The sequence below is a fragment of the Saimiri boliviensis genome, chromosome 11 (assembly GCF_048565385.1).
Source record: "Saimiri boliviensis isolate mSaiBol1 chromosome 11, mSaiBol1.pri, whole genome shotgun sequence".
NCBI lineage: Eukaryota > Metazoa > Chordata > Mammalia > Primates > Cebidae > Saimiri > Saimiri boliviensis.
Genome location: NC_133459.1, coordinates 40,991,720 through 41,007,009, shown reverse-complemented (window position 1 = coordinate 41,007,009; position 15,290 = coordinate 40,991,720). Strand labels below are relative to the sequence as shown.

Below are 15,290 nucleotides of genomic sequence, written 5' to 3'. Positions count from 1 at the left end.
TAATAAAAGTTATAAAGATATTAAAACAAATTTATGATACAATAATTTATATGGTTCCTTGGTAACATTAAATAACAATTGTGAGTAGTAATGAGTGTCACATTTTGAGATATTTGCAAAAACTATTAATGTGATAGCAATACCCAAAAGTCAGTTTACTTCCTAATACAGCTGTGTTTTTTTTCTTTACATTTGAAATGGAATGAAATGTTGAACCTCAGTATTTTTTCCTTAAGCAAGTTAATGGAGCCCCTGAGTCCTGTCCATGGACAGCTGGGAATTCTTTAACCCCAAGTTAAAAATGCTTATTGAGGCCAGGCGTGGTGGTTTACTCCTGTAATCTCAGCAATTTGGGAGGCTGAGGTGGGTGTATCACTTGAGGTCAGGAGTTTGAGACCAGCCTGGTCAACGTGGCAAAACCTCCATCTCTGCTAAAAATAGAAAAAAATTAGCTGGATGCGGTGGCACACACTTGTAATCCCAGCTACTTGAGAGGCCTGAGAATCACTTGAACCCAAGAGGTGGAGGTTGCAGTGAACCGAGATTGCACCACTGCACTCCAGCCTGGGTGACGGAGTGAAAGTCTGTCTATATAGATAGAGAGACACACAGAGAGAGAGAGAGTTTAATTCTTATTATGAGCCCTTTTCTCTGCCTTAAATTATTTCTGTTGCCTCCTCCTTCTGACCTTGTATGAATACAATGCCAGCTTACTGGCATTAACACTGTGTGGTGATTATTGACTTAGCTTTTTTGTGCTAGTCACTTATATCAGCGAACAGAACAGATAAAAATCCATACCTTCGAGGGCATGATCTTCTGGGAGTAGAATGACAATAAACAAAGCAAATACATAAATTGTATAGAATATGTTGCACAATTATAAATGCTATAGAAAAAATATAAGATAGGGTAAGATTGACTGTGGTGTGGTTTGCAGATTTTCCAAAAGTGAGCAAGGTGGACTCAAAATAATAGTGAGTGATGGTATGAAGGTTGTGAAGGAGTTAACAGTGCATTATTTATTTTCCCTTATCGCCTTTAAGACATTCTTCTTTATCCGTATTTCTAATACTAGCATTGTGTCCTTGATGAACTGTCATTGAGAGAGAAAGGTTATTGACCTTTCTGGTATCTGCCCAAAGTTTGAGAGGATTAGCCAGTTAAATTCAACATTCTCATTTTCTCTGTTGTTGGGTTAGAGAATATTCAAGATTATGTCTAGCTATACCTTACCGTCTTTGAAGTTTCTTTTTGATGATAAACCTCACTAAAAATATTTTGGCTATTGTTATTTGTGATTTGCCTTTTCTTATGGAAAGTAGTAAATGCTAAATGAAAAGACAAATCTTTTGTTGTTAGCCAAATTACCTTTCCCAGGCATAACACTTTTTAGTAATTATTCTCTGCAATAATTAAATAAGAGTTGTAGTGAATGATTTTAAAGGTCCTTTTCTGCCCTTAAGATTTAGGATTTGCCAAATATTTATGTGATTGTTCTTTCATAGACATTGTAGGAAGTAAGAAAAAAGAATACCTTAAGATTAATACAAAACAATATGAGGTCAGATATTGGAGGAGGGAATACTTTCATATATATTTTGCTTAACCCTCAATATACTGTTTGGCTCCAATGAAGTCAATTTAGTTTTTTGTTTTTATAGAGGTAGGGTCTTGCTGTTTCATCCAGGTTGGAGCTCCTTGGTGCAGTCATAGCTCACTTCAGCCTTGAACTCCTGGCCTCAAGCTGTTCTCCCACTTCAGCCTCCCAGGAGCTGGGACTACAGGTTCATACCATTGTGCTCAGCTGTTTTTTGTGTGTAGAGACAGAGTCTTGTTGTGTTGTCCAGGCTGGCCTTGAACTCCTGGCTGTAAGTGAACCTCCTGCCTTACCTCCCAAAGTGGGGGAATTACAGGCATGAGCCACTGTGCTGTTTGACACACAAACTCAACTATGCCAGCTCAGTTAGTTTTGAGTATCTCTTTTGAGCAGTTCTAATTATTTTTAAGATTGTTTTCCTTTCTTCTTTTTCTTTTCTTTTCTTTCTTTTTTTTTTTGGGGGGGGTGGCAGAGGTTCACTCTGTCACCCAGGCTGAAGTGCAGTGGTGCAGTCTCAGCTCAGTGCAACCTCTGCCTCCTGGGTTCAGGTGATTCTCCTGCCTCAATCTCCTGAGTAACTGGATGACAGGCATGTGCCACCATGCCTTGCTAATTTTTGTAATTTTGATAGAGATGGGCTTCACCATGTTGTCCAGGTTGGTGTTGAACTCCTGATTTTAAGTGTGATCTGCCCACCTCAGCCTCCCATAGTGCTGGAATTACAGGTGTGAGCCACCCCACCCAGCCAACTTTTAATCTGTTGTTAGAAGTCTTTCAAACAACAAATATAAATGTTACGTATTTTTAAATATATAATAAAACGTACTGTATCTTACAATTACTGTATAGCATTCTTTTATAAATCTGAAATGCATAATGGGATCTTAGTGATTTGAATTTTCCTGTATCTTGAAATGATTTTATCTTCCTAAGAATGATTTCATTGTTGCTCATCAGCTTTTCCCCACTGTGCCCAAATACTAAAAAACAAAACAACAACAACAAAAAAAAGGTAGAAGAATGACTGTGAAGGGGGATTCAATAATTAAATCGTGACTGCTATATTTCAGTTTTCTTGTGTTGCTCTAAGAATCATATCATCTTTCAAGAAGGTACAGCAAAAGTCTTTAGATACCATTTTTTTTTTTTTTGAGACGGAGTTTCGCTCTTGTTACCCAGGCTGGAGTGCAATGGCGTGATCTCGGCTCACCGCCTCCTGGGTTCAGGCAATTCTCCTGTCTCGGCCTCCTGAGTAGCTGGGATTACAGGCACGCGCCACCATGCCCAGCTAATTTTTTGTATTTTTAGTAGAGATGGAGTTTCACTATGTTGACCAGGATGGTCTCGATCTCTTGACCTCGTGATCCACCCGCCTCGGCCTCCCAAAGTGCTGGGATTACAGGCTTGAGCCACTGCGCCCGGCCAATGTAGATACCATCTTAAGTCATCTTTTTTCTTTTGATATTCATTGAACATAGTTGAGAACATAAGACTTTTTTTTTTTTCCTCCCATAATGACAAAGAGAAGAGAATTGACAGAGAAGGATGATTTATCATTATCAATTAAATCAGAAGATGAATACAAAGGGACAGAGAGCAATACCCTTGACTAAGACTCTCTAACTTGGAACCCACAGACCTCTTTTCCCAGGACAGCTTATGGCCTAACACAAATTCATAAACTTTTTTGAATGAGATTTTTTTTTCTGTGATTTTTTTTTTTTAAAGCTCATCAGCTATTGTTAGTGTGTTTTATGTGTGGCCAAGGCAATTCTTCTTTCAGTGAGGCCCACGGAAGCCAAAAGATTGGAAACTCCTGCTCTAGACTTTGGAGGAAGTTGAGTTGAGAATATCCTAGACTAATTTTCTCAAACTCAGGAAATACTGAGTTAATGACATGCTTTTAAGAACAAAAAGCTGTGTGCTATTCTCATCTGTTTAGCCATTTAACACTAAGGGTCTTCATTACTCAGTATTTTGTGACTAGAATTTGAATCATTTTATTTTGCTAGAAGGCCATGTGACAGTATTTTAAAAAACTTTAATGATGTTTGTACACCAGAATTTACTTGATATTGTTTATAAGTGGAGAAATCCTGAAATCTGGTGTGTATACAAAAGTGCTTACAAGGAAATAGATGATTAAAAAATGAAATAGTTGATTGGATTCATTATTCTACTTGGAATTTATAAATCTAAATATGAAAATGTTTTTTGCAATTGCGGGGCAGAGATGACTGTCCTTCAACAAAATTATAGGTCATCAAACATTTCACGGGTCTGACATTTTGAAAATTAAGTACAAAAGCCAGAATAAAAATACTCTAGAATCTATTAGAGTTGTATTTGAAACTTGGACTCAGAATTTACAAGACAGGTACATTTTTTAGTTTTATGCATGACAGTTGATGGGTAGTTACATTCAAAAGATGTTGACCATTTTGGTACATAACACCTTCAAACCCAAGGAGATTTAAATAACTCATCAAGTGAGTAGAAGATAGCTAAAAAATCATAACATGTCAGGTGTAGAAACAATAGTTGACAAAGTTTAACACTCATCTAACACACTACCAATAAAATTTCCTTAACTTGATTAGAAGCATTTATGAAAACCCTATAGTTTATATTATACTCTGAGATTGAGAACATATCAAGGATGTTTACATTCAACCACCTTTATTCAAAATTCTATTAGAGGTCCTAGCCAATGGAGTAAGGCAAGAAATAGAAATAAAAGGCATCCAGATTGAAAAAGAATAAGTAAACCCGTCTTTATTTGTAAACATTAGATCCTAAAAAATCTATGGAAAAAGCCTTACTAGAAATAATATTCGAATCTAGCAAGGTAACAAGATACATGATTAATATATTTTTTTTCTATACTAGGAAGGAATAATTGGAAAATGAAGCTAGCAAAAGCAAAATAATGAAGAACTTTAGGGACACATTTCAATAAAATAGATGTAGACCTGTTCACTGAAAACTATAAAACACTTCCAAGAGAAATAAGGGCAGACCTACATGAATGGAGAGCTCTAGTAAGTGTGGAGTGCAAGACTCAATGTCCGATGTCAGTCCTCCCCTGGTGAATTTATAGAGTTAATGTAAACCCAGTATAAAAAGTCTTAGGCTGGGTGTGGTGGCTCATGCCTGTAATTCCAGTGCTTTGGGAGGCTGAGACAGGAGGATCACTTGACTACAGGAGTTCAAGGCCAGCCTGGGGCAACATACACAAAAGAAGACATTTGCCGGGTGTGATCATGCATGCCTGTGGTCCTAGCTACCTGGGAGACTGAGGTGGGAGGATCGCTTGGGCCTGGCAGGTTGAGACTGAAGTGAGCCATGATTATGCCACTACTCTCCAGCCAGGATGACACAGCGAGACCCTATTCTCCTTTACAAAAAAAAAAAAAAAAAAATCTCATAGGCTTTATTTTTAGAAATTGGCATGCTGGTCTTCATATTTATGTGGAAATGCAGAGGGCCTAGAATAGGCAAAATAATTTTGGAAAAAAACAAAGTTGGGTGAGCCACTGCAAGCCTGCGGGTTGGCTTGCAGCGGCAGTGGTGGGGAATCAGAGTTGTAGGATATATACTGCCTGATTTCTAATTTTTATATAGTTACAATAATTACGACAAAATGGTATTGGCGGCTGGACGTGGTGGCTCATGCCTGTAATCCCAGGACTTTGAGAGGCTGAGGTGGGCAGATCACTTGAGGTCAGGAGTTTAAGACCAGGACAACATGGTGACATCCTATCTCTACTAAAAAATATTAAAAAATTAGCTGGGCATGGTGGTGCACACTTGTATTCCCAGCTACTCAGGAGGCTGAGGTGAGAAAATCACTTGAACATGGGAGGCAGAGTTTGCAGTGAGCGAGATCACACCACTGCATTCCAGCCTGGGTGGCAGAGTGAAACTCTTGTTTCAAAAAATTTAAAAAATGGTATTGGCATAAGGATAGACATGTAGATCAATAGAGTTCAGAAGTATACCCATACATACATACACTCAGCTGATTATCATTTTGATAGAGGTACCAATGTAATTCAGTAGGGAAATGTTACAATATTTTGAAGAAATGATGCTGTATATCTGAGTGAATGAAAAATTAATATTGATCCTTATCACACACTTATACAGAAAATTAACCCTAGGTGTGCCAGAGACCTAAACATGGAATTTAAGACTATAAAACTTCTAGAAGAAAACAGTGGAGAAAATATTTGCTATCTTGGAATAGGCAAATTAAAAAAGCTAGATATAAAGCACATACCATAAAATGAAAATTTGATAAATTGGACTTTATTGAATGAAAAACTTTTTGCTGTTTAGAAGGTTCCATCATGAAAACATGAAAACAGATAACCACGGAGTGTGAGAAAATACTCACAGTACATATTCACATATAAAGGACTTGTTATGCAGAATATTTAAGTCTAATAACAAATAATATATTCTTATAATACAAATAAAACATGGGCAAAAGATGTGCATAGACACTTTACAAAGGATAATATATGGGTGGCAAATAAGTACATGCAAAGATGTACAACATCTTTATTTGTTAGAGAAATGCACTGGAAAAATCACTGAGGGACAACTATGCATCGGTAGAGGCGGTATAATTGAAAGGCTTAAAATACCAAGTGTTGGCAAGAATGGAACAGCTATATTGGCATACACCACTGTTGAGTGGAAAATAGTTTGACAGTTTGAGTTCACTTGTATGATGAAATGCTAGAAAATACACAATGATAGGAAATCAGTGGTTGTGTGGGATGAAAGAAGGCGAAGGAAAGGGAATTGCCTCCTGAGCCACCCAGAGGAGGTTTTTAGGGTTCTGTGTTTTTAGTGTTAGTTACATGAATGTATACAATTGTCAAAAGTCCTTAAATTGCACATAATGTGGGTGCATTTTTAAAATATAAACATAATTCAGCAAAGTTAAATTTAAAAATAAAACTAGATTGAGTGTGATGGCTCATGCCTATAATCCTAGTGCTTGGGATGCCTAGGTGGAAAGATCCTTTGAGGCCAGAAGTTCAAGACCAGCTTGGGCAACATAGCAAGACCCTGTCTCTACAAAAACATAAAGGAAAATATTAGCTGGGCATGTTAGCATGCACCTATAGTCCTACCTACTCAAGAGGCTGAGACAGGAGGATTGATTAAGTCCAGGAGTTCAAGGTTGCAGTGACCTATGATTGTGTGCCACTGTGTTCCAGTGTTAGCACCAGAACAAGACCTTATCTCAACACCCTTTTTCCTGCCAGAAAACAAACAAACAAACAAAACCCATTATAAACAAAAACCTGTTTCCTACTTGCTCCACATGAGCCTAGTGGTGTAGATCCTACTCTGGGAGGAAACCGGACTGAGCCTGTATTTGTTGATTGGCTAAAATGGCAGTTCAGTTTTTGCGAGATTTCTATATTGTCTAACAAGGAAGAGCAAAGATAACTGCTTCTTGGATGGCCAGATGTGGTGGCTTACACCTGTAACCTCAGCCCTTTGGGAGCAGGAGGATCACTTGAGCCCAGGAGTTTGAGATCAACCTGGGCAACATGACGAGACCCCATCTCTACAAAAAAAATCAAAAAAGTAGGCCAGGCATGGTGGCTCATGCCTGTAATCCCAGCACTTTGGGAGGCCAAGGCAGGTGGATCACCTGAGGTCAGGAGTTGGAGACCAGCCTGGTCAACATGGCAAAATCCCACTTCAACTAAAAATACAAAATTTAGCCGGGTGTGGTGGCAGGTGCCTGTAATCCCAGCTACTTGGGAGGCTAGGCAGTAGACTTGCTTGAGCCCAGGAGGCAGCTCACTTGCAGTGAGCTGAGATTGCACTGCTGCACTCCCGCTTGGAGGATAGAGTGAGACTCTGTCTCCAATAAATAAATAAATAAATAAATAAATAAAAAGCCAGACATAGGGGCAGGGTGTGTACCTGTGGTCTTAGCTGCTTGTGAGGCTGAGGATCACTTGACCCTGGGTGGTCAAGGCTGTATTATGCCGTGATTGTGCCACTGTACTTTAAGAAAAGGCTGAGAGATACTTTTTTGGTGGTAAAATATACATAACATAATCCTTACCATTGTGCAATCATCACTACCATCCATCTTGAGAACTTTTTCATCTTCCACACTTAAATTCTGTACTCATTAAACAATAAGTACCTGTATTCCCTTCTCGTCATTCCCTAGCAACCATCATTCTACTCTTTATCTCTAAAAATTTACTGCTTATAAGTAGAATCATACAATATTTATCCTTCTGTGTCTGGCTTATGTATCAGACTATCCCTCCTTTTAAGGCTGAATACTATTCCATTGTACGTATGTGACACATTTGTTTATCTGTTTATCCTTCAATGTACACTTGGGCTGCTTTGCCATTTGGCTGCTTTGCATATTATTACTATGAACATGGGTGTGCAAATACTTGAGTTCCTGCTTTTGTGTCTTTTGGACATATATGCAAAAGTGGAATTGCTGGATCATTTGGTAATTCTGCTTAACTTTTTTAAGGAATTGTCATATTTTCTACAGTGGCTACACCGTTACACATTTCTATCAACAGTGCATAAGAGTTTCAGTTTCTCTACATGCTTGCCAATACAGGTTGATCATCCTTAATTTGAAATTTTGAAATACAAATGCTATAAAATCTAAAACTTGTTGAGTGCCAATATGATGCCACTAGTGGAAAATTCCGTGCCTGACCTCATATTATGGATTACAGTCAAAATTTTGTTTTCATGAACAAAATTATTAAAACCATTACATAAAATTACCTTCAAGCTATGTGTATAAGCTTTTATGTGAAACATAAATCAATTTTGAACTTAGACTTGCGTCCTATGACCAAGATATCTCATTAAGTAATGAAAGTATTCCAAGATCTGAAAAAAATGAAATTCAAAAGACCTCTAGTTTCAAGCATTTTGGATAAGGGATACAAGCCTGTACTTGCTATTTTCTGTTTTTTTTTTTTTTTTTTTTTTTCTTTAGTCATAGACATCTTAGTGGGTACAAAATGTTATCTCACTATGGTTTTGATATATGAAGAGGAATTTTAAGTTCTCTTTATCTAAACCTGTGATTTCAGAGATCAAACTCAGATACTGTATTAGCCTGAGCTGTTTGGTGGAACATTTCACAATTTTGTGAATCTTTTTAATTATTAGAATTTGCATTTAGGCGTTCAGGGTTTTATGAATACCTAATGGATAGTAATAGACTATGGGTGATTTTTTTTCCCTTTTGTTGATTTATTTGTGAGAAGCCACATCCATTCGTATTTTGTGTGGAAGAAGAGATACGTATTTGTTTTTGTAATTTTATTGAAATGTTTACTAACAAATAAGTGTAAAGTTTGGATATTAAATGGTTTCTCCAGATTAATACACATATACACACCCATCTAAAAACTAAACACTGAAATTTATCATTTCTGTGAAAAGTGGTTTTTAAACTATTGTCCAGTGTGTTTTGATATTCTCTCCTGCTTCATTTTTATATTTTATAAGAACTCAGCATAAAATATTCCCCATTGCATTTATTTTGAAACTTGCTAGTCAGAACTATTTTTGAAATCATTATTTTCTCATTTTTAGTACTTTTTGTAGCATCTGCATTTTACATGGTTCTTGGCAGGTCCTACCTGGCAGTTTCTTATCAGGTCTGGTAGACTTGTTAGCTGAAATTTAGTGACGGTTTTGAAAAGATAACATAGAGAAATACCCCATCAGTGGCTGGGTGATGAAGTGAGTGTTAAGCTCAGGTACCTGCATAGACCAAGATCTGAGACATACACACCTACCTTGTACTCAAACAGGGTACACTGAAATGTGCATAGTAATACCCTGTACACTGATATTCTTTGTGCAGCTTGTTAAACAGCATTTTTTTCCCTTCTCATTTCAACAAATGTTTATTGGGTACTTACTTTGTGTTTGATATTGTGCCTGGCACTTGTGGATATAGAAATGAGTAAAATAGACCCTACCGTTAAGGAATTTATAACCTAGGAGGGGATACAGACCTGTAAACAGAACTTAATGTTGATTGCAAACAATGATCTAAATGTGTAAAAAGTATAGAGATCTTGCAGAGAGAGAGAATGATGAATTCTTGGGTATGGCAGGAAGATTAGAGAGGGATTCCTTTGGATCATATGAGGTAAAATTTGAAGGTGGAATATGAGTTTGTTATTGGTATGATGGCTATTACAAGTAGTGAGAGGACAGGAACAGATACACAAACAGCATGGTATGTTCAAGAAAGTATAAGCAGATGACTCATGTTGGGCATAAAGTGTGAGGATTGATAGATGAAGATTGTATTTCCTCTCATTGGCAAATGTTGCCTTAAAAAACAGCCTGGGAAGATTAATGAGATAGTAGAGGCAAAGATTAAATTTGGATATGATCACTGAGATTAATTGTAAAACTAGGATATATATTGTGTTTCTGTTTTGAAATGCATGTCTTCCTCCCTTCCCTCTTTCCCTTTCTTGAACTCTCCTCTTTCGTGATTTCCTCCCTGGTGTGTATGTATAGAGGCAGGATAATTGAGGGAAAAGAGCTACAAATCAAGACCCTGTTAAAAAAAAAAAAAAAAAAAAAAAAAAAAATTAGCTGGGCATGGTGGTGCGTGCCTGTAATCCCAGCTACTCAGGAGGCTGAGGCAGGAGAATTGCCTGAACCCAGGAGGCGGAGGTTGCGGTGAGCCGAGATCGCGCCATTGCACTCCAGCCTGGGTAACAAGAGCGAAACTCCGTCTCAAAAAAAAAAAAAAAAAAAAAAAAAAAAAAAAAAAATCAAGACCCTGTTTTTGTTCCTGGCTCTCATAACTTTGATTGGGAAAACCACTTTTTCTGTTTTACTCTTCTTGTTCATATAATATGCGCAAACTTGTATTATCTATGCATCTATGCTTTTCCAAAGTTGTTTTTTTTTTTGTTGTTGTTGTTGTTTTTTGAGAGTCACAGTTTCTGAGTGCCTGGAAGACAGTGCTCCATACATATTTTCAAATGAATGGTGTGATAATTTGTATCAAAAAGTAAGAGAGAATAGTTGAATCATGGCAGAGTAAGCAGTAAAAAATTATACACATACCCATTGTTTCTCAGGAACACTTACTGTATAAAATGTGTTCAAGTATTTTGTCATTAAAAATGTTTCACTAACCATGTAGATTTGTGAGGTCCCAGGATATAGAAACTGCAGCATCTTTATGCATAAAATTCTTTTATTGTCATATAATTAACATCTGTTCAATTGAGAATTATATATTAAAAATGTGTTTTGTTGATCATTTTCTTTCTAAATTTTGGTGTGGCAGTTCTGATTTGGATTCTTCAGCTTATGAATGTTTTCTCCTTAATAACGTAATTGTAAGTGGACCTTTTTTTCTTATATAATCTTTTTTCAGTTCAAAATAAGTGTTTCTTATGCTATTTTTCCATTGTATTTGCAGAATGTTTTCTTTTGGTGCAAAGAATTATAAAAATCCATTTTAATGTCATAAGCGTTGCTGTAATATACCATTAATATAATTTCTTTACCTCTAGGGTTCCTACTGGGCAATAGACACCAATCCGAAGGAAGATGCGCTGCCTACTCGGCCAAAGAAGAGGGCACGATCTGTAGAACGGGTAAAGATGCTTTATTGTAAATTTAGTAAAATGCATTGAATATGTCTGAAAACAGATTTTGAAAGTTATTTTCCAGTGTAGCACGTGTAACTATAATGAAGGTAAGATTTTATTTGTGTAGCATTTTGCATTTTTCAGAACACTTTTCAGAATCATTTTATTTGATATTAACAACTCTGAGGGGCAGTTTAGGAATTAAGTAAAAGGTTTTTTCATAATTGGGGCACAGCTGTTGTTTGAGACTTGAATCTAGCTCTCTTGAGTTTTAATTTGGTATTCTATCCTCTGCATCTACAACATTTAGGAATAGTTTTATCTAACACAACTATTCCCTTCTATTATAGAGGATCAGTTTGGTTACATTGAATTTTCCCCATTGTCCTCAAAATACCTTTTCCTGGTTCTGTCCATTTAATAGTACTTTGTACACAACATTTCTAAGTTGTGTGTTTATTGCTTGTAAGATTATTCTTATTTGTGAATTCATGGTTAAAATTAATTTGCAAGAATGAAAGAATAAAGGAACCTATAGTTAATATCCTGAGTTGTCTATTTTAACATATTTTTAGTCAGCACTTTGACTGCCATTAGCTTTTCCCATCCTTTCTACATTTCCAGTAACTCACCTAAAACATACAAACACATATCCATTCTACCTTACTGTTCTTCAAGACCCATTTCAAATGTTAACTGCTTTGTGAAGCTTTCCCTTACCCTTCCATTTGTGTTCTTCTAGAATTTTTATAAAACTCATTTATAGAATTTCTCACACGTTGTAGAAATTATTTGTTTTTATTTTTGTCTCCTCTGCTGGAATAGGTGCCCCTTAAGGGCAGATAAAATATCTTTTCATTTGTATCTCTAGTGTTACTATTTTTCACAGCTTATAATAAATACCAGTAAATGTTTGCAGCATAAATCAGGGCAAAGAGAATAGGGTAAGATGAAAGAAACTGAGTAAATGCATGGCCAAATAAGTTTGTTCTATGCCCATTCCAGGTAAAGGTTTAAAACTTTTGAGCCTCAAAGATAAAGATCTCAAACTGGGGTTAGGTTGAGATCATATGAGTCTATGAGGTATAATAGCAGTGAGATTTATTAAGGAAAATTTATTGGATTCAGCAGAGGGAAATCAGTAAGCCAGTTATCAAGATACAAAAAATGAACTCTCAGGCCAGAACAACTTCTGACTTTATACAAACCAGAGCTTAAGAAGTTTAGTATCGGTGACATAGTCTTTTGGTAACAGAGCTAGACAGGTTTTTGTTTTTGTTTTTGTTTTTGTTTTTGTTTTTGTTTTCAGACAGTCTCCCTCTATCACCCAGGCTGGAGTGCAGTGGCCTGATCTTGGCTCACTGCAACCTCTGCCTCCTGGGTTCAAGTAATTTTCTTGCCTCATCCTCCCAAGTAGTTGGGATTACAGGTGCCCACCAACTGATTTTTGTATTTTTAGTAGAGATAGAGTTTCACCATGTTGGCCAGGCTGGTTTTGAACTCCTGACCTTAGGTGATCTGCCTGCCTCAGCTTCCCAGAGTGCTGGGATGACCCACCATGCCCAGCCAGAGCTAGACAGTCTTAGAAGAGATCTTGATAAGCTAAGTATGTAATCATTTGAGAAGGAACGAACATCAGTTTCTGCTCTCCTGCCTTTGTCTTTTTTTTTTTTAAACATTCCTCTCAGCTCATACCTAGCCTTTGCCTTTTAAAATAGGCTTAGTGCATGAACATTATATGAATAAATAGAGTATAAAACATTTAGTATCTGTTGCCAGAATTTGAAGGAAGGGGAGAAAAATCCATATTTTTAAACACATACCATCGTTAAACATTTTGGAAAGGATGTTTGAAGGGCTGAAGAATTGTGGTCTTCTGTATTTGCCTTTTTCTTCTGAAGGTCCTGGAATTTATTTTTGGAGTTGGAATTGGGTTAACAACTGTGCATTTCTTCTGTATATTAAACTTGCCTTTTATTCTTGTTACCCTGTTTTATTTTCTTAAAGCAATCCCTCCCTGTTTTTGAAAGTCTTCCTTTTTTTCTGAGACTATATTGGCAGTTTTATAGTAGAGGCCTAAAGAAATACAGGATTCAGGTTACAAAAGCATGTGTTCTTGAAAGTACATTTTGGATATATATTTTCTGTATTCATTTTCTACTGCTTATTCTTTTGATCATTTTAAGTTTAAAATGTAAAATATTCAGACATTTACTTTTGTGGTATAGTTTTACAGAATATTCATAACTATACCAGGGCCTGTCAGTTACTAATGCTACTCATTTTGGCCCAAGCTGGGTATTGGTTGCCCCTGTAGGAGAAAAACCTATACCTATGCAAAGAGATTAGCTATAAGCAAAGTGCATATAATTAAGGGGACAGATATTGTTTAACAAATATACTAAAAGATGTGTTCTTACAAAACATAATTCACTGAATTACCTATTTTTCCTTTAGAGTTAATTTTAGAGTGGGAGGTGAGAGGTTATATAATATATAGTATTTTTATTAGGACAGAGTTGTATTTTAAGTAACCATTGGGTTTTATCTAAGGAAATACCTAGGACAAATGGTGATGGTCCTGAACATGACCTTCAGACATTTAAAGGATAAAGTTAAATGTAGATTGTAAATACATTGATACCCCTCTAAGTTCAGAATAAATATGTGATTACTTTGTCCATATGTAAACATTGAAATTCTATGTGAAAAAATAAGAATATATTTCACGTTTTTTATTCTGAAGTGATAAGCTTTTGATGGAACAGGTAAGTTTTTTTTTTTCTTTTTCTTTTTCTTTTTTTTTTTCTTCTCTCCAGACTGTCACCCAGGCTAGAGTGCAGTGGTGCCATCATGACTGGCTCACTGCAGCCTTGATCCTCCTGCCTCAGCCTCCTGAGTAACTGGGACTACCACCAAGCGCAACTAATTTTAATTTTTTTTTGTAGAGATGGGGTCTTGCCATGTTGCCCGGGTTGGTCTCAAATTTCTGGACTCAGGCAGTCCACCCACTTCAGCTTCCCAAAGTGCTGGGATTATAGGTGTGAGCCACTGCATCTGGCTGAGAAAAGATTTTCTAAACTGCTGAAGAGAAGTGATTTTTAAAAATGCAAGCGCAAGCATCTTTATGCCCTAAATGGAAAATAAAGCCTGGCAGTTACCTTCATCCAAATACCTACCCTCCATCCATCCATCCATCCATCCATCCATCCATCCGTCCGTCCGTCCGTCCGTCCGTCCATCCATCCATCCATTCATCCATTCGCCCATCCTTCCCTCCCTCCCTCCTTCCCTTCCTCCCTTCCTTCTTTTTTTTTTTGAGATGGAGTCTCGCTCTGTCACCCAGGCTGCAGTGTAGTGGCACAGTCTTGGCTCACTGCAACCTCCGCTTCCTGGGTTCAGGCAATTCTCCTGCCTCAGACCCCTGAGTAGCTGCGGTTACATGTGTGCACCACCACACCTGGCTAATTTTTATACTTTTAGTAGAGATGGGGCTTCACCATGTTGGCCAGGCTGGGTTCATCCTTATATATTTAACTCAGTTCTCTGGAATACTTATCTGTACTCTCCATTTACGTGAACATAAGCTTGTGCTCTCTCTTCTGTTATTACTGCATTTCTTTCTTCTTTTCTTAATCCATGAGTTGTTTTATAAATCTCCTTTTCTTTTTAAAAATTTCTTTCATCTTCTTACCATTTTGTAATCATGTAATGGTCCTGAAGACCTTAAACAAATTGAATAAAATTTCAGCATGAAAAGATACTGAATAAAATGGTGAGACAGACTCCTCTCATAGGAGTGTCATGTTTCTCTTCTGACTTCACAACTTATTAGTTCCTGTGACTCTCGCCAAGTTGTTAAATTTTTTACACTTCAGTATTCTCAGCTATCAGTAAGAGACCAGAAGTCAAAACAATAGAAGTACCAAATGCTTTTTAAAGGATTTTATGTGCATTAACTCGTGTAATTTTAAAAAATAACTCAAAATGATGAAGCTGATGAACATGGATGTTAAGTGAGTTACCCAGGG

The 15,290-nt window shown here is 36.9% G+C and overlaps 1 protein-coding gene across 8 annotated transcripts in view; it reads left to right on the top strand.

Moving 5' to 3' along the window:
- Positions 1 to 15,290, top strand: part of FOXJ3 (forkhead box J3) — a 176,393-nt gene that overhangs the window by 96,367 nt on the left and 64,736 nt on the right. For all 8 annotated transcript variants that reach the window (XM_074380638.1, XM_039474074.2, XM_039474072.2 and 5 more), the window contains one exon: positions 11,182 to 11,265. In XM_074380638.1, the coding sequence (XP_074236739.1) occupies positions 11,182 to 11,265 (84 nt within the window). The remainder of the gene's footprint in view (positions 1 to 11,181; positions 11,266 to 15,290) is intronic.